The following is a 21,998-nucleotide window of genomic DNA, read 5'->3' on the forward strand; positions in this document are numbered from 1 at the left end:
TGCTTGTTTGAGGCAAATCTAAAATCTCTTCGAATCTCCTGCACTTTTTAGTGCTGGAGCAGGTAATTTGGTTACCTCTCAGTAAGAGAAAGAAACAAGAAATTCCCCAACAGATGGGAGGTGAATGTCACATGGCAGAAGCAGCAAGGATTCTAACTGCACATCCCCAGATTAATTACAACACAAAGTTCAGCTTCAGTAGTCCACTACTGGGCACAGACTGCTTGGAAAAGTCATAAATATTGTTCCAAGGACAAGAAAATATACACAGCCTACTGTTTGAAGTAATAAAAAACCACACTACAACGTCTCAGACTGCTGCTGTGTCCAGCAGTTGTCTGCTATCTCACCACTGTTTGAATCACAAGCTCCTCAGGAATTGTCACCAGCTCCTTGCTTCGGAAAACTCCATAGGGGCATTTTCCACCTGAAGGCATGCTGACTTACAAACTGTTAATATTCTGGTTCCATTCACAAACCTTAAATTCACAGAGGTGTGTACAATTCACAGTACACAGTGTGTACAATTCACAGTGGATTTTATTCTTTTGCACACCACAACCCAAACCAAACTTTTAAAGTCTTTATTAGTAGCCTATTTTTTGAACAGCAAACAGAAAACCCTCCAATCTAGTAAGGACAAACTAGAGGTTAAGGTGCTAACCTGAAGTGTGAGTTAAATCAAGGAAGGAACTTGCTCATGAGAAATCATTGTCCCCATCCTGTTAAAAGAAGCAAGACATTTCAAATAGATTTCAACATGTTTTTTATGCACATGCCCATAATAGGAAACCAAACATAGTTTTGCTTAAATGTCTCCAATGCCTCAAAAAGCCTCTTCTTTAAAGCCCTTGATTAAGCAACAAAAGAAACCTGAAACTTCTGGCCCAAAACAGCACCTCCATCTTCCTGACATTTTCTACTGTATCTGTTCCCTGGTCTATGCAAAGAGGGGGTCACCAGCACTAAGAGCCCAAGAGAACACCCCATCCACAAAGGTAAGCATATGGCAGAACAGCATGAGAAACACTAGGAAAGCCCAATACTTACTTTTGCTAATTTTACAAACTCTGTCTTGAGAGGTTTCCTAAAATTATGCATTTTGACCAAGTCTGAGAGGAGAGGGAAGAACTGTTTTGATTTTTAACTGAAAATAACATCAGCAATGCAGTCTGAAGAGAATTCAGTGTTGCTCATTTTCTTGAAACATGTTTCAGATGGTTATACATGCCTGCAAGTTCTTGTTCTAAAATGATGGGAAAAGACCAAGTGACAGGACACAAGGCAATGGCATAAAGCTGTGCCAGGAGTGGTGTGGGCTGGATATTAGATGATGGTTCTTCACCAGAGGGTGTTTGGGCAGTGGCACAGGCTCCCCAGGGAAGTGGTCACAGCACCAAGCCTGACAGAGTTGAAGAAACATTTGGACAATGCCCTCAGGCACATGGTGTGACTCTTGGCATGTCCTGTGCAGGGCCAGTTGATGATCCTTATAGGTCCATTCCAGCTCTGGCTATTCTACAGTTCTATGATACCTGTGTCCCCATTCTGGTTGACAAGGAGAAAGGTGAAAGCATTACTCCATGAGCTACCAGGAGAGCTATACTTTTTAAATGAGAAGTCTTCCTTGTTTACCCATATCACTGAAGTGTAACGGTTGATTGCATTTGTTTCCAAAGGAAAATGTATCTTGTATGTTTAGCAATACTTAAACTTAACTGATTTTCAAGGTCTGTAAACACTGCCTGTGAAGCACCAGGGCTCCTGGGGCCTACATAGCTGGGGACCTGGACCTCAGCAAAAAGTTCAAATACAAATATATGAAGTCATGAAATAGAGTTAGCTTCTCATGTCCTGGCCATATTTTCTTCTCTAAAATTGTGATCAAATCTATATCTGTTCCTAATGATCTGGCTCAAGACCTAAGGAGTATCTAAAAGGTGATTAGCCCACTAGAGCATCTGAAGCTTAATCAGCACTGTGCCAACATCTCAAAGCATCAGTATCATGCAGTACTTAAAGCAGTCCCAAATGTGTTCCTATCAGAATAGAAAATATTTCTATAATGACATTCAGAAGTTGGTTTTAACAGGTCCTTTTTCTTTTCTTGTACTTTTTAAAAAACCTTTTAAAATATTAAACTAAAGTGCACGCAAGTTTATAGCCTAGGCTTTTGCAAATCTCTGCAAAATGTGGCCATGTAACACATGCAATCACAAGCAGTCCATAATCCTTTTATTTTCTAAACACTATGCAATGGAAAGCTCTCAGTTCTATATGGTGTGCTTTTTTTACATTTTATAACATCACATCAACCAGCTTTTAACATTCTCTTTTACAGCAGTCATGACTGCAAGAAAAAGAAAATACTCAAATGCAGCTAAAAAACTTCCATTAACAAGCATCATTTAAATCACAGAATTTTTCATCAACAGCTATGTCTTCCATCAGCTTAAGACACTAAAAGCATGGATGACAATATTCAGTGAGTATAAAAAGAAGAAAAGAAGACTTACTAGATTGGTAAGGTTTTAAATTAAGACTTCAGTTTAATAATATTTTTGTACTAAGCCTATAAAATCCTTCTGCAGCATTTAGAAGCCATAGAGCATTTTGAGTCAGCTATGCTTCTTGGTAAAGCTTGACCAAATACATAACTGTGAAGCTGGTATTGCTTAAACTGAGAAATGTTAACTAGTAGAATGAACATTTTTAGAAATCATTGTTTTGCAATATGGATGGGCACAGCTGTACAAAAGAAAAATTCTCAAATGCTGAAGTAGAAAACCCTTCTGGAAATTTTTGCAAGAAAAGCCCAGAAGCTTAAAAAAAAAAAAAATTGAATGTAAGAGAAATACTCAGTGTTTTCAACTAATTAATTTGTACACATTACATCAAAGATTAGAGCACTTCCTAAAAAAATACAATTTCTTTACCAAACAATGAGCTCCAAAACTAATTTTAAAATTAACTTTGGTTAATGGTGTGTGATTGCTGAGATCTTAATAGATCTCCTACATCTGTAAACATGTAAATGTTGTGCCTTAATCTATTTGAATCAAGGTTTTGATGAAGCAACTTCAGTAGTCACCTAGGCTCCTCAGGTTGTTCTTAGAAAAGAATTGTGATTTTAAATTCTAGGTAACTGATTTACAGCCTCTACTCAAAACCAAGTAACTCCTATTGTCTGGGGAAGGAGTTCCTCTCACTGTGAATATGGCACAAATCTTGAAAAGAAGCACTTCATCAATATGTGTGTGAGCTTCTCATCCTAGCAAAAGACAAGGTTTTCAGACTTTAGAGAATCTGAGCAAGGAGTATTATTGGCAACAGTCTTAGGGGTAAAAGAAATCAAGTGTCAAACTTCCTCCCACCCAATGAAGTTTGTTTTGCAGGCATTTTTACTTCAGAGAATTCAGGTCTTCCTCAGATTTCTTCAGTACAAGTGGAAAACAGCCAGTATTTCTGCCTACAGTTCTCAGAACCATCCAGTTAACCTTAAGTACTCCAACACAAACACTGGAAGTCACAACAACACACTGCTCCTGTAAAATCCAACAAACAGCCAGGCTATGAAACTCAGAAACTTACACCTGGTGGAAATTATCTTCTTAAGCTAAGAGGAGGCATTAAATAAAGAGCTTTAAAATACTTACATTTCCTCTCCTGGAAGTACATCATGCCTTAGATTTTACTGCATGAACAGTATAAATAACTCTAAATCATAGTCTGCTTCTACACTGGAAATGTATTAGGAACAGCAAAAGGATTAATGCTGTGTTAAAGAAAGTGATAACCCTGCATAGTGTGCGATTTTTCATTTTGCTCAACTTGCAAAATGCACCATATAAATTACATTCATAAATGTTGGGAAAAAAAAACAAAAAACAAACCTTCTTCCAGGGTTATTTTCATTTTCAAATATTTCAAGCTGCAGAAAATTATTCTTATCTCTGAACAAGCTTTTTTATTTCTTAAAGAATAGCATCCTTCTGTACTTAATATCAACACAATTTCATTTGGTGAACAGAAATCCTGTAGCATCCAAAGGCAGTCATGCCTTTTACTCTTCAATTTAATCCACTGAGAGCTTTAAACAACTTGCAAGGTCTACAATCACAGCCCTCTTAAACTAACATTTCCACAAATTCTACGTTTTTTGATGCTCCTTCTAGCATGAAAGTGAGATCCCACACACAGTGTTTATTCATGAATTGGTGAAAACTGAAGCAAGGACAGAACTGGAAGCCACATGGTGCTACTTCAGCGCTAAAAGCCCTCGCATCTCTGTCACAGCTCATAGCCATCAGAGAGAAAAGGGCTGAACACACACTGGAGCATGCCTTAAAGTGAATGCAGCAACAAATACATCAGAGAAAGTGTGTTAATGCTATATGTTAATTATGTATAGTAAGAAAGATGATTATTTATAGTGGTCAGACTTATTCTATGCCATGAGACAAGCCACAAACACCTCAACAGCATAACCACCTTTCCACCCAGACAGCATCATTCTGGCTGTTTTGATAAGAGAGACACCAAATTCCTAAACATAATACTTCAGCCAGCAAGAGAACTCCTTAAGGAAAAGCCAAAGTCCCCGAACACAAGTAACTTATACCAGCACCCAGGAAAGGATCAAGCAAGGGGCAAGACTGCTACACTCAAGAGTCTCTGAATCTTCAGAGGTCATCAGGAAAACTGGGTTGCATTATCTGAGATGTAACAGTCCAGAAAAGAGTATCAGAGCACACAGAAATTAATGGAGGCTGAAATTAAAGAGCAAAATAACTTCATTTTAAAGGAAGCAAGTTTCTCTAGCACACACGGGCTTGATTTTCTTCATCAGTCTTACTAGATTTACTGTGGTTTACACAAGTTAAGGTTAGTAACTTACTACTTGAATGTTTATTCTTCCTACTATTAACAGCTAAATTTTAAGAATGCTACTTTTGACTAAAATAAATTATAGCAGAAAATGTTACCTGATAACCTTCTGCAAATGAGAAAATAAAAACCAAAAAAACCTACAAACACAATAAGCAGAGGCACATAAATGAACCACCAAAAAACTACCCAACATCCCCTAAAACAAATAAATAGTAACACCTCTCTGGAAGAATTTTAATGATATTTTACTTATTTTTTATTATCTATACTGTTTATAAAACACATATACATATACAGCTAGCTCATCCAAGTTAGTCACACTGACAGATGACCAGGTCCAAAACAAAGACATCCTACTGAAACACTGTCAGCAAAACAAGGATGTGACTGACTTTTAAACAAATAGATTATTTTAAAGTATTATTTAATTTTAAATTCTAAGGCAAAATAAAGTCAACTTCAAAAAATGGAACTTTTCAAAAGCTGCATATTTCCTGGAATTCCCAGCAACTACTCTACTACACAAGAGGTAGATTCATCACTAATCAAAACACAAGCCTTAATAATTATTTTTTTTAACTCCACCCACTTAATTATAGTGGGAATTCTTTACTGCTATTGCCTAACTCTACTTTAATCTTATTTTAAGATTAACCAAGTGAGAATAAAATCTGCCCAGGAAACTCTCTCAATTCCCATCAATAAGCTAATGTCTTTAATTGCTCTCCATACCATTACTCTGGTTCAGCAAGTTCAACTTTACTGATACTGAAGAACAGGAGACTATCCCTAAGAGCTGTAAGGAAAAAGAAAAACAAAAGAGCATAAAGATTATACTGTCACTCATCTTGTATCACCTGTATACACACCTGCAAAGGTTCAGAGTGTCTGGGAGTGGCTCTGCTCCTTTTTTAGAAGAAAATCAGACCAAAAAAGGTTGAACCTACAGGAATTGTTGGGTTCTGGCAGATCCACATCTGGCCCATGGTATTAGTGAAGGATCAGCTTTTCACAGTCATTCTTTAACCACTAGTGTGAACACACTACCACTGGTTTGATTCAGTACATTTTAAAGTCATATATGCAAGCAATGAAGGAACTGTTGCAGTAGGCAAAGAATAAATAATTTTCTCACAGAACATGATGTTCACATGTAACATACATCTGTTACTATGTAACACTTTCAGACTGATTTTTTTTTTTAAAGAAGAATTTCACAAGGCTGAGTATTAATTTTTCTACTCCAAGCATGTTCGCTTTGACAACACACACACTACATATTTATTTTGTTACCCAATTGAGAAAAACAAAGATCTCTATAGTTACCAACAGGCTGCTGTGACAGGATATAATGGCAGTTCATTTTGTATCACCCAAATTTCATGCATTGGGTTTTTGTTGTAACAAATTAAGAACTATTTGGGAGAAGTTGTGTTCTTTACAGAATCAATGTGTTTCCCCTGTGACAGTGCACCTTATGAAAAATCAGAAAAAACTACAGAAGCTGTCATTCTCCAGGGCTGGGGACTGCCAGGATCTGAGATTTGAGAATGAATGATGCATGCTACAGGAAAAGAACAAGTATAGGGAAATTTAAGGATGAAAAAGAATAAATAAAGAATAAAATAATAGAAAGGCTACAAGTAACATCAGGTTCATGAACAGAGCAGCAACAGAAACATGTTCTTCAAAGAAATATTTTTGGTCATTTGCTTTCAGTTAGGCCCTTTTTCTTAACCAACTCTATTCTCCTGGCTAGGACACACACCATACCACATCATTTCTGGCACAGGATGAGTAAAATAGAAGGATGGCCACAACTGAACTGGAAACTATCTTGTCATCAGTTCTGTTGGCCAACACACACTAACTGTTGGAAGTATTCTGGGAATAGTTTGCTTTTTTTCTTTGTTTTTGGCAACAGAGAAGAAAAGGCATAAGCCATTCTGGTCACCAAGTACAACACCAGCAAGCAGGAAGTGAAGCACTCTCAGGGGTGGAGGAAATTTCTGCTGTGCCAGCCAAAGCAGTCAAGTGGTTTCTGTTCCAGGTTACAGCCCTGAGAGTCTGTTAGCAACTCCAGCACTGCAAGCAGGTAGCTTATACCCAGCTTCTCTCTCCTCCTTCCCTTCCAGAGAGCCATGTGCTTCTAACCAAAACGGACTTCAACAGCCAGTCCATCCCCAGCGAACCACACTAAACAAATGACTGCACAAATAGCCAAACTTGTTTACTAAAGATAAATTCCACAAGACACATACCACATTGTTATTTTACATTGGGCAGTGATAGCTGTATGTGTACAGGTTTTCCAGTTACTCTCATCACAATTACACTTCTGCAGAAATTGGAGGCGAAAGTCACTACCATGTCATTTTGTTTGACATCAATGGAATGGTACTGAATAATAAAACACATTCTTCACAAGACTTGTATTGCAAGCTAATCAATTAATCTTTCGGAAAAATGTATAGTGAAATAGCTGGTTTTAAGTATATACCAGATACCCTTTTCAAAGAATCACAAAACCGGTAGGGCTGGAAGGGACTTCTGGACATCATCGTGTTCAAACGCCCTGCCAGGGGAAAGTCACCCAGAGCAGGTGACACAGGGACACATCCAGTTGGCTTTGGAAAGTCTCCAGAGAGGGAGACTCCACCAACCCCTGGGCAGCCTCCTCAGTGCTCTGCCACCCTCAACATAAAGAAGTTCTTTACCGTGTTAAGGTACTTGTCATTCATTTTATGGTCATTGCTGCACACCACTGAAAAGGAGCTCCCAGTTAGGCCATATTTAAGAAGATGAAAAATGAAACGACCTAATAATTCACATATTAAAAAAAAAAAAAAATAAATCAAAAGCACAGTCAACTCTTCAGAAGACTATTGTAACATTGTCTTGAAAAGTGATATAAAAGCCCCTAACTAAATGGGTTGGAAGTTCTCCTAAATAAGTGTAGTGGTAATCACTTGCAAGTTATTGCTATTTAAAAAAAATCCACTCCACCTTGCAAATCCATCCTAGCGAATTCTCCATTGTAACACTCAAACTCAGCACATTTCTTGCTCTAAAACCCAAAATTACTTCTAGATTGAAAACACAAAGCTTTAAGATATGCAATATTATTTGATAGTTAGGTATCTTTATAAGGAAACAACTTACTTGATGGAGTTTCTGAAGTGGTCCTCAGCAGGATTTTTTACTGTACAACTGTTCAGCAACCATAAATCTGCTTCAGCAGAGTTATCTACAAAACAAAAAGAAACAAACCTGTGTTATGAATTATTTAATCTGTCAGCTTCCAACTTATATCATATTAAAAAAAAAATAACAAACTGAGCCATTAATAAGAAGTTGGTATTTGCAAGATTACTTTGTATTCAATTACATTCTTGGAAAGGCTTGTTTCTGGGTTTTTTGTTCATTGTTTTGTGTTTTAGGAAAAAAAGAGGTACATGAGCACTTCCATTGTAATTTCTTTTTAATTTTTTTGCCAATGGGGAATTAATAGTTAATCTCATTTACCAGCTGCGACATCATTAAGTTGCACATCATGGAAAACAAAGCTGAAACGAATGTCACAACTCCCAGAAATGCATACTCCCATAAAGATCTTGCTGAGACAAAGGCAAAATTAAGTGGTCAACAAAAGCAGGTTTCTCTAAGAAAATAAAATCCCTGCTTCAGCTCCACTGTGAATTAATACTACAAAAGAAACAAATCACAATTTATAAAATGTGAACCTCTACTAAAGAGAAAAGTCAACGTAGCTGGTTTGGAAAGAAACATGCATATTTCTAGTTTTGATTATATCTTAGTTATGGTGTAATTATAGCTCAGAAACTTTCAGACAAAAGCTATTCATGCAACCAATATCTGCCTCCATTTAGATAAGGATACTATTTTTTTCAGGATCCAAACCTTTCTGTATGTTCAGAGCCTATTGATATCTAAATTCATTAACAGAACTGAATCCCAGGATTATCTGCAGAAGCACATATATAAACACTAATCCTGTAAAACATGGCCAATAGTACAGAATTACTAGCATAGTCATTGTCCTTGTGAAGTTAGAGCTTCTTTTTTTGAACAAAAGAATAAAGATAATCTATCACAAATAGTTTAGTGCTTTAGCATTCATCAGAATAGCTGGTATAAGTTTAGATAAGAAAATTCATATCACTTGCTGCTATTCACTACAATGAGCACTGAAGTATTGATGAGTACTGATGAGTGATGCATCATTAAATAACATAAGCCAGTGAGCAATGAATACAGGTAAAACATAATTTTTAGGATGTCTTACTCAAATTGACATCCTGCTAAAGCAGGAGAAAGCCTGCCAAGACTTAGGCATATTTATATATGCACTCTTCATGAATGTATCCATACAGACATGAATATCCTTTTCCTCCATGCATACACAGTTATGACGAAGTACTAAAATTGAAAAAGCTTTCTGTCTCATTTACATTTTTTTCAAGGAAAAAGTTATTTACAATTAGCTATCAGCCACTTAACCTATGAAGCAGTAATTTGATTTAAAGTAATACATAAAACGTAACATGCTAAATAAGAGAAAACATTCAGGGTTCTAATCATTATTGGCTAAGATTACACTATTAACTTGGCTAAAACACAACTTCCTTTCACAACAGGGAAAGGCAACAAAGCAACACTCAGACCTTTAGCTACTTTAAACAACACAAATATCTGACCCTGTCAGGTTGGGAAAAACCACTCTGTTTTTTAGCCTACATAGAAGCCAAAATAAAAACGGGACAAGACAAAGAATCTCTCCTCCAACCCAGGTTGCATGAAAACTACATTTTTAGACTAACAAACAGACTATTTTATTATTAGATAATCAGAGGTTTAAAAAAAAATAGATTAGGAATCATGTACAGAGAAGCAAAGAATCAGAGTTTCAATGTCAGAACAAGAGTGATCTCTTGGCCTAGTCAGATGTACCAAGTATGAAAACAAACACATTTTAAAAACAGTTTTCCAGTTACACTGCCAAAACCTTGTATTTCTTATTCTTCTCAGCAGCATAAAATGTTTATAAATTCAGCCCCACACCCATAACACACCCACCTGAGAATAAGGGGTGGGACACACACACAGACACAAAATAGCAAGAGGCCAACATTGAAGTGAGACATTTCATTTGACAACAGTTGCAGTAGCCCTCATCTGCGAGTGCAAAGCACAATCATTTTCAAGAGATATCTTTATTCAGAGGGGAGATGCCATGAGACAGGGAACACCAGCTCTGGGCTTGGTTTCAGTTCCTCCTTGTACTGTGGTTTCCAGGTGTGCAGGAAGAGACAACACTGCGGCAATGCTTCCCCTCTAAAGCCAAAATCAAACCCCTCTCTTCAAAACAGCCTTGGAAAAAATAACACATTTAAGTTTAGAAAGTCCTTACATACTAAACCAACAGGACTCACTTCACATAGCAGTTTGGTTTCCAGGCTATTAATATACTGACTCCTTGACTGAGGGACAACAGCAACGCTTTATATATTTTACACATATAAAAAAGTCTTCCAAATACATGTAAATTCATTCCTTAACAGGTTTCAGCCTTTGCAGAACAGAAGATGAAATGCAAAGGCTTCTCACAGCATAAAATCTCTTGAGCAGTTTTGGGAAAAGGAGTCTCATTCATGTACACAGCTAAAAATCATTCAAGGAAAATAAAACTATAAATTAGGTTTGTCCTCCTCTTACAGCAACAGTATTGTTGTATCACATTTAGTTGTTCTATTTCTGCATTTTTTTTTATTTTTTTTCCTAATTAATTCTCATAATCTCTCATATGAATACACATATTTGATTATACACAGTTTTGATTATGCATATATATTTAAACACATAGACACATACTTATGAGTTATATTAATTTATTAGGTAAGAGTCCACATCAACTCTTCAAAATGACAGCTGAATTTTCTTAGTACTTTACTGCCCTATTCATAACTAAATAATTGCATGCACTGGTGCAAACTAACCACAGCCTAGTGCATTTTCTCAAGAAAAATTCAGCTAAAAAGAAAAAAAATTGCCAACGGGGCCTTTTTGTATCAGGTTGCAGGAAGACCTGAGCATTTGCAACATTGTGGGAGTAACTTGTCAGCGGTCACATTTTGCTTTGCAAAGCCTTGATGGATGTGTGGAAACAAACATGGACCAAAACAGCAGACTGGGCTTGGCATGTATAAACAACATCTTCTGACTTCATAATTACTAAGTATTAAGCAACACCAGGGTAACAATTCTTTATTCAGGGCACAGAGACTGGAGCAATTGGCTACCTATATATGTATGTAGGTATATGTATGTATATATGTATATACATGTGTGTGTGTGGTCTCTACATGCCACCTTGTACAACTCCCGTAAGTAAGGTTTTTGACAAAGCTCCAACATTTCAGTGAAGAACAAAGGCCTGTGTTCAGGAGCTCACACAGATCTGAGTGAACAGGACAATCTAAACTTCACAGAAGGTTTTCCAGCAAGTCACAGAGACTGACAGGCAAAACTGAAGCAAGAACCATAACGTCATTTAAGTAGTGAATATGATACAGGTGCATATATCCTGCAACAGTCTTCTCTAAGGGGATCTTCTTCAAGTTATTTTTGCCATATATTCAGCTTAATGATACTTTTTAAATTATGAAATGCTGCTGACAACTTTTTTTATGAGCTACTTAAACAGTTTCCTCTATGGTAAGACATATTTAGAAAAAAAAAAAAAAAGGATATATCAAATCATGCTTTGTATTAAATGCTCAAAAACACAACTCAAAACCATGGTCTTTTTGCATTGTGACATCTTTTCCATAAAAAAAAAGGCTACACTGGAAGTAAACCACAAAGTCTATCATACTCTCTGAAAAACAACATAGAGTACAAAGGAACCTAAAGGTCATGGAAACTTCTGAACACTTAAGCTAATTGGGAAACTCTGGAAAATATGAATTGGCTGCATTATGCAATACTAAGATGATAAAATGGCAAGAGTCTGAAACATCAGTATACCTACAGAGGAAAATAATATTTACAATTATTTTCTATCAGTGTCAGGTTTGTTATCATTACAGAAACCATAAATCAGCAGAATTTCTTAAGAAGACTGTAGTAATAGTATCAGCTGAAAATAAACAACTGACTGGTCTCTTAATTTTAGTCTTTCAATTCTTTTTCCAAAACTTTGTTTTCCTTCAAAACCCCCCAAACTACATCTCCTTGAAAATCAAAACACTCACAAAGCAAAAAAAACTAGAAAAAACACAGCTAGTGAAGCCCTAAAAGAGCAGCCTTTCTTTACTTAAGCACATCACTCCTCTCTCTGCACTGAAACCCCTACCAGGTTTGCTCAGTACAGTTTGCTCAAAAAACATGACTCATAACTAGTATGACATACTTTTAAATACTGTACATCAGTCTGAGAAATTCAGTCTGAAAGCAGATCTTTCTCTGTAATCACTGAAGGCTCCTCCAGGCCCTTCTAGCTGTCCTTATCCTGTTCCTAATCACTTTGTGAGTTTTCCTTCTCACCTTTTCTGATTTTCTTACTTCAAACTCTCTTACACAACAAATATACCTCCAGTTTCTCTGTTTCCACGTGCTGTATTCCAGCCTCTGTTCCCATTTATGGACCTCCCCATTAAACATTTTGTCATGTGCAATTCTTCCTTCCAAAACATCTCTGCTCCCTCCCTTGCTACCCTGGCTGCCACTTCATGCTCTGCAGCCAGACCCAGTAACATCCAAGGTATCTGGAATGTGTGCCCACACTGTACTCCAAGGGAATCATCTGCCCCCAAATATCTAAGCATGAGGACACCTCACAGCCAGTTACAGAAGTCATGGAGCATCTTGACTGGAACAAAGTTGCTAAACTACTTCTTTTCTTTCAACATCCCTGTGTCACAGAAACCCACTGTCACTCAAATTAGGTTACTGAAATTAGGTGCTGGTTAATTTAATTTTCTTGGACCACTGGGCATTGAGAGACCTCAACAAGTATTGGGAAAGAATCTTCTCATAAATACTAGTCCAGAAATGCTGTGAATCATCAGTGCAGGAGGAAGGTACATCCTCCTCCAGGGACATGGACTTTGCTTATTTGAAGACAATAGGCTTTGCTTGGCAGAAGGAAAAACCTCAACAAGGTTGAGAATATCAAGAAAAAGTTTGGGGTTTTATTTGTGTGCCTTTCCATGGCACACAAAATACTTACCTACCATTTGCTAGTTCTCAATACTGCATCAGATATAGTTAACTGTCAACTTCCATGCAACTTGTCCTACAGAAAACATTCCAAGCAAACAAGCTCTTTCCTTGTGTCTGCACCCCTGACAGGAGCTACAAATCAAAACCACAAGTTATCATGAGTTTCCAGATGGTACTTGTTTGAAATCTCAGGGACACATTATCAGTTCCCACCTCTGAAGACGATCCATGCATTTGCCAATGATATGAAACACCCAAAGGCATGCTGAAAATACCAACTTTGCAGATTGCAAATGTCTTTCAAAACAATCCCACTCATGTCTTATCAACAGTATCAGGATGTAAAATATAAAAGGATCAGCTTGATTGCAACACAGCTTCTGTTTTCTCATTAAATTTCTGAGATACTCTGGACATAACAAATTACTTCATTCACAATTAATGAAAACACAACTACTTAGTTCACCCCTGCATATATGTTATTTAAAGTTCCCAAAAGGACAGCCAAGCTGTTTATCAAATCAGGCAATGCAGACAAGCCTTTATGAAAAAAATAACTCTCCCATCATACCTCTTGCCCTGATTTAAACTACAAATCTGAAAATCTACCATTTTTATTCTCCATTAACATTTTCATTACTGAGCTAATAGTGCAAGTAAGCTTTCTTGGTTTTCTGATTTTTAACAAATTGAGTATTTTTAGTAAATTTTCTTGAGCAAGTAGACATCTCCACAGCAGCTACTGCTAGACTATAAGCAGATTTTGTAAAGCCTCCCAGATCAGGATTCTTTGTTTCCTGTTGAAGGATATTTCTCACTGTCCAGCACCAAAAAAAAAGGTGTACAGGGACTTGTCCACTGAACACATCAAATAAATAGGAACTTAGCACATTTAAACACACAAGATCTAGCTAGTTAAAACCCAGTAATACACTACTGGATTCAAAACACAACATGTTAAATGATGCCTCTCCTTATTTCAGCATAACAGACAAATAATACAATTTTTTTACTCATGCCTGCTTTCAGAACTGAAAGTTTTTTAAAAAAATACTGGTTTATTTTCAGTCACCTTTGAAAACCCATTCCCAAAGAAGAATCACATACATCTCCCTTTTCAGCTGTTTAGGGAGTATTGTGCAGTTACTGGGACAAACTACTAAGCTCTCACTTGATGTCCATTCAACCTCTTTGTGACCTGGAACTTTGTCTTACCACTCCTTCCCAACAACAAACTCCTTCAAAATATATTTAATTTGCTGAAGTTTACCAAGGCCAGCAGAACAGCTTATGGCTTCTCCCATCATCACTAAAACTAAAGAGTGACTTTGAGATCACTGAAAACATGAAACTGGAACTTAAAAAATAACAGTAAGCAAACACCTGAACTAACATTAATATATTTATAAACAGTGCAGACAAAAGAATCCGTACTTTAGAGCATGCCCATTAACAGAATACTGCAGGCCTGGTATGGGGCTACTGAACAGAAGACAACACAGAAGAAAAAGTACATGAAAGAATAAACTGAGCTTCAAAGTATCGACAGTGATAAACTTCACTTCCCACTTCTACTCTGCAACCATCAGTAGCACTTACTCTTCTTTATACTGGGATTTTGAAGTGAGTAATTCATTCTCTAAGTACTTTTCATCTCTGCTCTAGACACAGCACAGGCTACAGTCTGGGTCTGAGATGATCCTTGGAGTAAGCTGCCTTTTTCTCCCAATTTCTCCTTGTGTCAGACCAGCAGGATTCTGCAGCACCCAGACACACAGAGCTGGGCAGGAGGGCTTCAGCCCATCCCCCCTTAGCGACACCAAAGCTCCATGAAGTAAAGAACAGGAGGGTTAAACGTACTTAAAAGGTTTACCTTTTAACAATGTAAAAAAATCCAGTTAGGTTATAACTTGTATTTTCACTCCTTCTGCAATGTCCAGCTGACTTTTCTGCCTCTGCACCCAGCACAAATAACATGAATTGACAAATTATTTTGGTATTTTGTTCATTTTACTCTAATTCACTAGATTTTCAATGCATTAAGGCACCTGGGGGTAACATGAAATTACAAAATTATTTACATTCAAAAAGGCTAGACCTAGAAATGTTTCTTTTGAAAAGCAGCAGGTTTCCTTTCGGAACTTTAAAATTGCAGTACCTGTAAGACATTTCAGTAACTCCCCCATATGAATGAGAACTTTCCCAAGCCCACAGCCATTGAACAACTCATACTTGTTCCAATCAAGAAAGAGACTGATCATTTCCACACCCTCCCTGCCTGCTATCTTTGTTGATCAGGGAAAAAATATATACATTTCAGTTCAACTCTGGGTACAGTTTTCTGTGCCATAATATACACTAAATGTGCCATTTTAGTCTACATTCCACAGTTCCACTTGTCTTGTCAAATAGCTCCTAGACAGACATTTTAAAGGAAAGTGTACAGCACTCTTACAAGTGTACAACCCTGGCCATGTTCTAAAGGAAGCTTATTCCAACATGGCATGATCTTAATGGGCTACTCTTTTCTCATGGCTCTTTTCTGATATAAAATAGTCAAAGCTCACTCTGCACATGGTATTATATACCAAAGGTGGAAAATTTAGGCTGAATTTTTAGCTTATTCCTTCAGAATAAAGACTTCACTACTTTGAGAAAAGTGGATCATGCAACTATTCCTTGAACAAAACAAAACCTTAATACAAGAGATGACAAATCTCACTGCTTGCTAAGAGGTGTGTTGGCAGAAAGCCTAAGCACTGCCAATGGCTGTTCAGCACAGTAACACCTAATGTTAAGGTACCCAAATTACCCTGGGCAGCAGCAGATGCAGGTGCCATAGCATGGTGCTCTAAGGTGGGCATTTCACCTTGCTCTTAAGCACAGGTAAAATCTCAAGGCATTCCAAGAGCCAACTGCTCCTTTCACTTCACTGAAGACTTAATGATCAGTGTAAATAATTTCAATATGCAAAGTAGTGATGAGTGATTTATCAGTCTCTTGGGAAAAGTCCCATTACATTAGGAACAAGGTCAAGTAGCCTGTTTCAGCCAGGCTATGCTACAACACACAAATAACTCCAACTCATTCTGATGATTAATGCGGGTAGAATTTGTTTTGTTGACAGAATTTGGAAAAATCCCAGAAACTCCTCCTCCTCTGAATCTTAAGCCTGCTTGATATTCCAGAAATAGCACACACAGTACAACTCAGTGCTTTTCTGTCCCTACATACAGCTTCATACGCAAAACACAAGTTATTCAAATCAGCAAATACACACTAATTGCTTCTGTCTTAGTCACTCAAAAACCAAAGCCAACCATGAACAAAACATCTTGCACAACACCGTGCAACTGAACTTTCAAAGCACGCTGCAAATATTAACTGATTTACCTTCAACAGCCACATATTAAATATGCACCCTTCCCTATACCAATTCCTTTTCATCTTATAAACACAGACAAGTAATTTCAGAGTTTCCATAACTTGATGGAGCCACACAGGGTGTCTATGCAAACAAGCCAACATCCTAGCCAAGTTGTTCCTGCCTTCAGGTCTGTCCCTGAACACAAAGCTATTGCCTAGATACATATGCACAAACTATTTCAGCCTACACCCTTTAGAGGCCAGATAGCTGATATCCAATCAATTTTTGGAAAGTTTAAAGGAAATCACAAAACCCAACCTTTCAGTCATTTGGGTTGCACGCAAATCAACAGAAAACAGTGAACAGCAGATCAAACTGACTCCTTTCTATGGGACAAGCAAAAAAAAAAAAAAAATCAAAATCCCCCTCTCCCTCTCAAAAAAAATAGCCTAAACAGATTACAAATCTCTTGCAGATGTGTTACCCAACTATCAGAGCATCTATTGAAAACTGTGTTTAGTTAGAAGGATGATAGCTGATGGGTGAGCTCCAAAATAATCTCCAGATTTCACAGGGCTCACTGAAAAACAATTGCATTCTCATTTTTGATACAACACTTCAGAAATCTCTACTCACTTTATCTGTCTCAGAATTAGACTTACCTGGTAAAAATTATTGAAGAGGATTCAACTGTTTTGCAGATCAGAGTTTCTAAAAAATGGCTGAAATTTAAATCAAGCTGCTGATGTTGAGACTGGCAAGACACAAACTGCAAGCCAGAAATGTCATTTAAACTACTGATTTGAAAATATCACATACTGTGATTGTTTAAGGTACAAAAAAAACCCACTGCAGTCAAGCATAAGCAGGTATTTCATATGATGATAGCAAAGACATGGGTAAATGAAAAGTCTATGTTTTCCACTACGCATCATATGATTCCATATGAATTTGCTGTAACCAGCAATAAGTAGTTCAGAATCAAGATGGATGGACTGGAACACGCCCAAGGAATATAATTTTAATCTCCTTGAGGTGTAACACTCTGACAAATCTCACTTATATAAATGCTTCTATCTACAGAGCTAAAGGAATGTTAATGGCTCTTCCTCACCATGTCTATGGGATAGAATAAAGAAAATATAAATTGAGGGTTATTCAGTCCCATCACACACCCATGTACAACCTGTTGGCTTAAAGAAAAGAAAAGAGAAACCAAGGACCTTTATAAAATGCAGTTGCATCACTTGAACTACCTATCCAGAGAATCCTTTTACACTTCTAGCCCCTGTAAGTCACAAGTAAATCCAACAAGAGGAAACTCAAAGCAGTGAAGTAGAAGACTCTCAAGCACAACATAATTCCCAAGCAAATGGGAAAAAAAAAATCTTTGCTTCATTTCCAGTGTAACACAAAACAGATCTTAGGTAATTAACATTATTCATTTATGGTTTAATTTAAGGCACAAAGAGATAAGCTTTACCCAACAGATTTCTTACTCTTTCAGTACATCTAATTATGTACAAGTTAGCCCATGGCACTGAACTTCCACATTTCCACAACTTTCTAATCTCCACTCATTTTCACAAATATCAGGATTAGAACTTTGCTACACTCTGCAAAATAAACCTAAATTTTATTTCTATATCTGTTTCACAATCTTTTTTCTCTAAATTCTGTCTGCATTAAGTTGTACCTAGAAGCCATTTATTGATTTCAAATGCCTTGCTTCCACTTATTTCTCCTGATACTTAATGCCACAGGGAATATGGACTTAGGTTTTATCTAACACTTTTAAGAGAGTTAAAATTATAAGCTATTTGAGCCAGATATGTCTAAACACTTATTAAATTGTAGCTTCCGGCTACTTATTGACTTTTTTCAGAACTACCTTCACACCTCATCTATTTTCTACTTTATCAGTTTTCTGAAAAGCAGGAGATATAGGCTTAAGGTACCATACCCAGCAGCCAGATAAGCCACTGCTGTGGCTAATTCCCAACCATCATCCCCAGTTCAGATTATCAGCAAAATTTAGTGCTTGTGAAAGCTCCAGACTAAGCACAGCAGAAATTAAAGTTCACTCTTTACACACACAACCAGTAAATGCAGTACAGCAGTCAGCAGCGCAAGCTTCTTCACAAAATTCCAACAAATTCAGAATCAGCTTCATCTGGAAACATTTAGGACAAAGTAGCAGATCTTCTTCTATGCTCACTGAGACAAAATAGTAAGGAAGTCTGTTCATAGCAGAGGAGTAAAGATGCACTGGGAAAGAAAAGCAAAGTCAGCATAGGCAGGTGTGCAAAGGTGTATTCCCTCCTGCCCTGACTCATGCAGAGCAGACACAGCAGCCCATGCTACAGAGCCATGCCTTAAAAGAGACTGAATAGCTCTGTACCAATACTGAGATACCCATTGCAGCCTCACACATTACTTCTCTCCTGTGTCTCCTGTCAATCTTGACTGCAGGTTTGATAACCTTGTTAGAGACAGTTTTTTTTAGATTACTATCATTTGTACAAAAAAAAAAAAAAAAGTGTCAGAAAATATTCTTACAGTACTGATAAGGCTGCATGCAATAAGACAAGCAGATTTTGAAACTTTCAGCACCACTTACAAGTGCCAGAAGTTAAAACATGCCAGTTTTGCATAGGAAAATGTAATGGCCTTTATGGCCTCAGAGTGGTTCAATTTCATCAAGCACTAATCAGTTCAAACATTAGTTTGAGACATGCATTATTTGATGCAACAGCAGCTCCCAAAAATGAAAAGAGTATTTTGACAAACAAGAGAAGGTGGGTAAGGATCTGTTTTCTCATCTTATTTGGAAGCCACATGTCTAGATTTCAAGGACTGTCACAAGGAGTGATGCTGGTGTATTACAGCAGGGAGAGCTGCACTTTCAGAGTGCACAGTGCTGTCTAGCAGTTCTCCTTTTCCTTCAAGGGGAAGGCAGAAGATTTGCTGGAAGAGCTCCATAGGTCAATGACAGAAGGAGTCAAAATTTTTTTGGTTGTTATCTTCTTCCTGCCCCAGGCTCCACACTGGGGGTATCTTCCATTGGCTGGATTTATCTCCATCTTCCTTACTTTGAAGGCAAGGTAAAGAGTAACAACAGAAAACCTACATTTCATTATACAACTCAAGGTACTGAAGAAGCCATTTTGTCCTTTCTCGTTTTTGAAAATTGAAAATACTTTACTTCCATACTTTTAAGACTTCAAGGTCTTTAGTTATCCACAATTTAATTTATATTTTCTGACGTGAGAGGGATCTATATGCAAATAAGAGGGATCTTTTTTCTTCATCAGTGACTGAAACTTAATCTGGTGTCTCCCATGATCACTATCGTTCTTTGCACATTTATATCTTATGACTTCACCTTTTCCTTGCTTTCAAAGATGAATTTTAAAAAATAGCATATCAAGTTCCTACAAGTCACATAACCCATCCCACTCAGGCACCATTATCTGCCCAAGTGCCTGATACTGACATTACTTTTTAGAAAGCTTTTGGTGAACTCTACTGATAAAGCTTTAAAAACAACAAGAAAAAAAGTCAAGAAATGAAAGCAAACTACCTTTTATTTAATATATATTTTGCAGAAGTAAAAATGCTTATGGTAAACTCCCTTGGCTATGGTCATTTCCAATAGGAAAAGATGTTATCTTGTTTCATGTACCTCACCTTTGGTCTCTTTTAAACATTATAGAAGAGAAAAATCCAACAGCAATTAATCAGAACTTGCTAGGTATAAGGGGAAGTGGTACAGTGGCAACAGAGGATACCAGGAAGTCCATGACTACATGGAAAGCCTAGACTACCTACCTTCAGTCCATAAAGTTACTGATTTGTAACCAATGGTATTGGTTTGTAATTAGTCTTTATTAGTCTTTATTCACTAACAATTTACTATTGTTAGGTGGTTACTATTGTTAGTTATTTACTGTTGTTAGATACTTAGTTGTTATTAAAAACCTACTATTAGTAGATATTTAGAATAGAGACTCAACAAGGCAAAAACCTTATCAATCCTCTAAAGGGGGGAAATTATGTCTTAAGTTTTAGCTTTCATATTTTTCATATTCTGTGCTGCCTAGGTATGTAGCTCTGAATTTCATATTAAGCGTTAGTAAGTTCTCTTCACAGGGTAGACAGGAAAACAGTCCTTTTCCAGCTTGAGACCAAGGACAAGAATTACAAGCCTCAGGCCCAAAAAGCATAAATAATGGGGAACCAAAGAGAGAAAACAAGAAGGATGGGACTTCATAACCTTCGTAACCAGTAACTTCATAACCTCTGAAACAGTGATTGGACAATTAACCCCAATATGCAGGTGGACCAGAACTTATGAAAGTGTGAAACCGCACAACCAGTCATCCATTTTGTGACCATTTTGGGTCCATCTTGGGTGTAGCCCTGGCCAGGCTCTTGTACTGCCCAAGGTGTATCCTTTAAGGCTTTTCCATAAATACCTACTTTATTCTTAACTCTGTCTAGCCTCTCTTCTAGGTCAGCCTCACTAGGCATCACAACTGGCCTTGAAACTATAACCCTGAAAAACAGTACCACTACCTACCTCTAAGTGGATTAACACACCCCTTTAGGTAAGGAAAATTTTAAAAAAGTCATCTGTGAGTGCTACCCTGTCAGGATGCATCCCGAAAGATAGAGGTACACAAGTATTAGCTCAGCTTTAGGGTCATCAGCCCAGCTGGGTAGGATCTAAATCGAAATACAGCTGGTAATCCAGCCCATAAACACAGCATGGCTCTCACAGCAGAGTCCCAGCAACAGACAACACAGAATCATCAGGGTCTCCCACAAGTACAGGCAGAGCAGATGGCTTCCTGTCTCTAAAATCATTTCATTTCAGGTTCATCCACACATTCAACCTTTAGAAAGTGCAGAAGTTAGCTGCCACAAAGTGCTTAACCATTTTAATTTCACTGAAGATCCCGCCCTAAGGTCTTCCAACTAAAACTGAACTCAGATAAAAGTATTCACTACTGTTCTAATACCAGGAAATTAAAGATACCCTAAGACAACCAGGTTAAATTCACATTTTCACGTTGTCCTCTTCATCAGTCTCACCATCTCTCTGCTAGCATCCCTTTCAAGTTCTGCCAACGTAAGTATTTAGCCAACAAGGCTGCAATTTAGATTGAATTTAAGCTCCATATACTTAAGCTCTATAAAGCTAAGTTACTTTAATGTTTAGTACATAAGACAGTATATGGCACCCTGCCTACTGCTCCAATGGCCCTTGCCTTACTAAAAATCAATCATCGCCATAAACTAACAGGTACTTTACAGCACCCACTTGTAACTGCAGAAAAAAAGGCATTACATTCTTTTACAGGTTACATGCAGAGAACAAAAAGTACATGCTTGATGTAAACAAAACTTAAAATTAAATGTTTTCCAAATGCCAGAGATGAGAATACAACATCTTTTAGTTTGATTTAAATCGGATTCATAAGAATATTGTCAT

At 37.3% G+C, this 21,998-nt stretch overlaps 1 protein-coding gene across 3 annotated transcripts in view; it reads right to left on the reverse strand.

The window, feature by feature from the left end:
- CDKAL1 (CDK5 regulatory subunit associated protein 1 like 1) overlaps positions 1-21,998 on the reverse strand; it is a 376,796-nt gene that overhangs the window by 302,155 nt on the left and 52,643 nt on the right. For all 3 annotated transcript variants that reach the window (XM_015617399.2, XM_033512031.1, XM_033512032.1), the window contains exon 5: positions 8,053-8,137. In XM_015617399.2, coding sequence (XP_015472885.1) covers positions 8,053-8,137 — 85 coding nt within the window. The remainder of the gene's footprint in view (positions 1-8,052; positions 8,138-21,998) is intronic.

This window comes from Parus major, chromosome 2 (genome assembly GCF_001522545.3).
Source record: "Parus major isolate Abel chromosome 2, Parus_major1.1, whole genome shotgun sequence".
Taxonomy (NCBI): Eukaryota; Metazoa; Chordata; class Aves; order Passeriformes; family Paridae; genus Parus; species Parus major.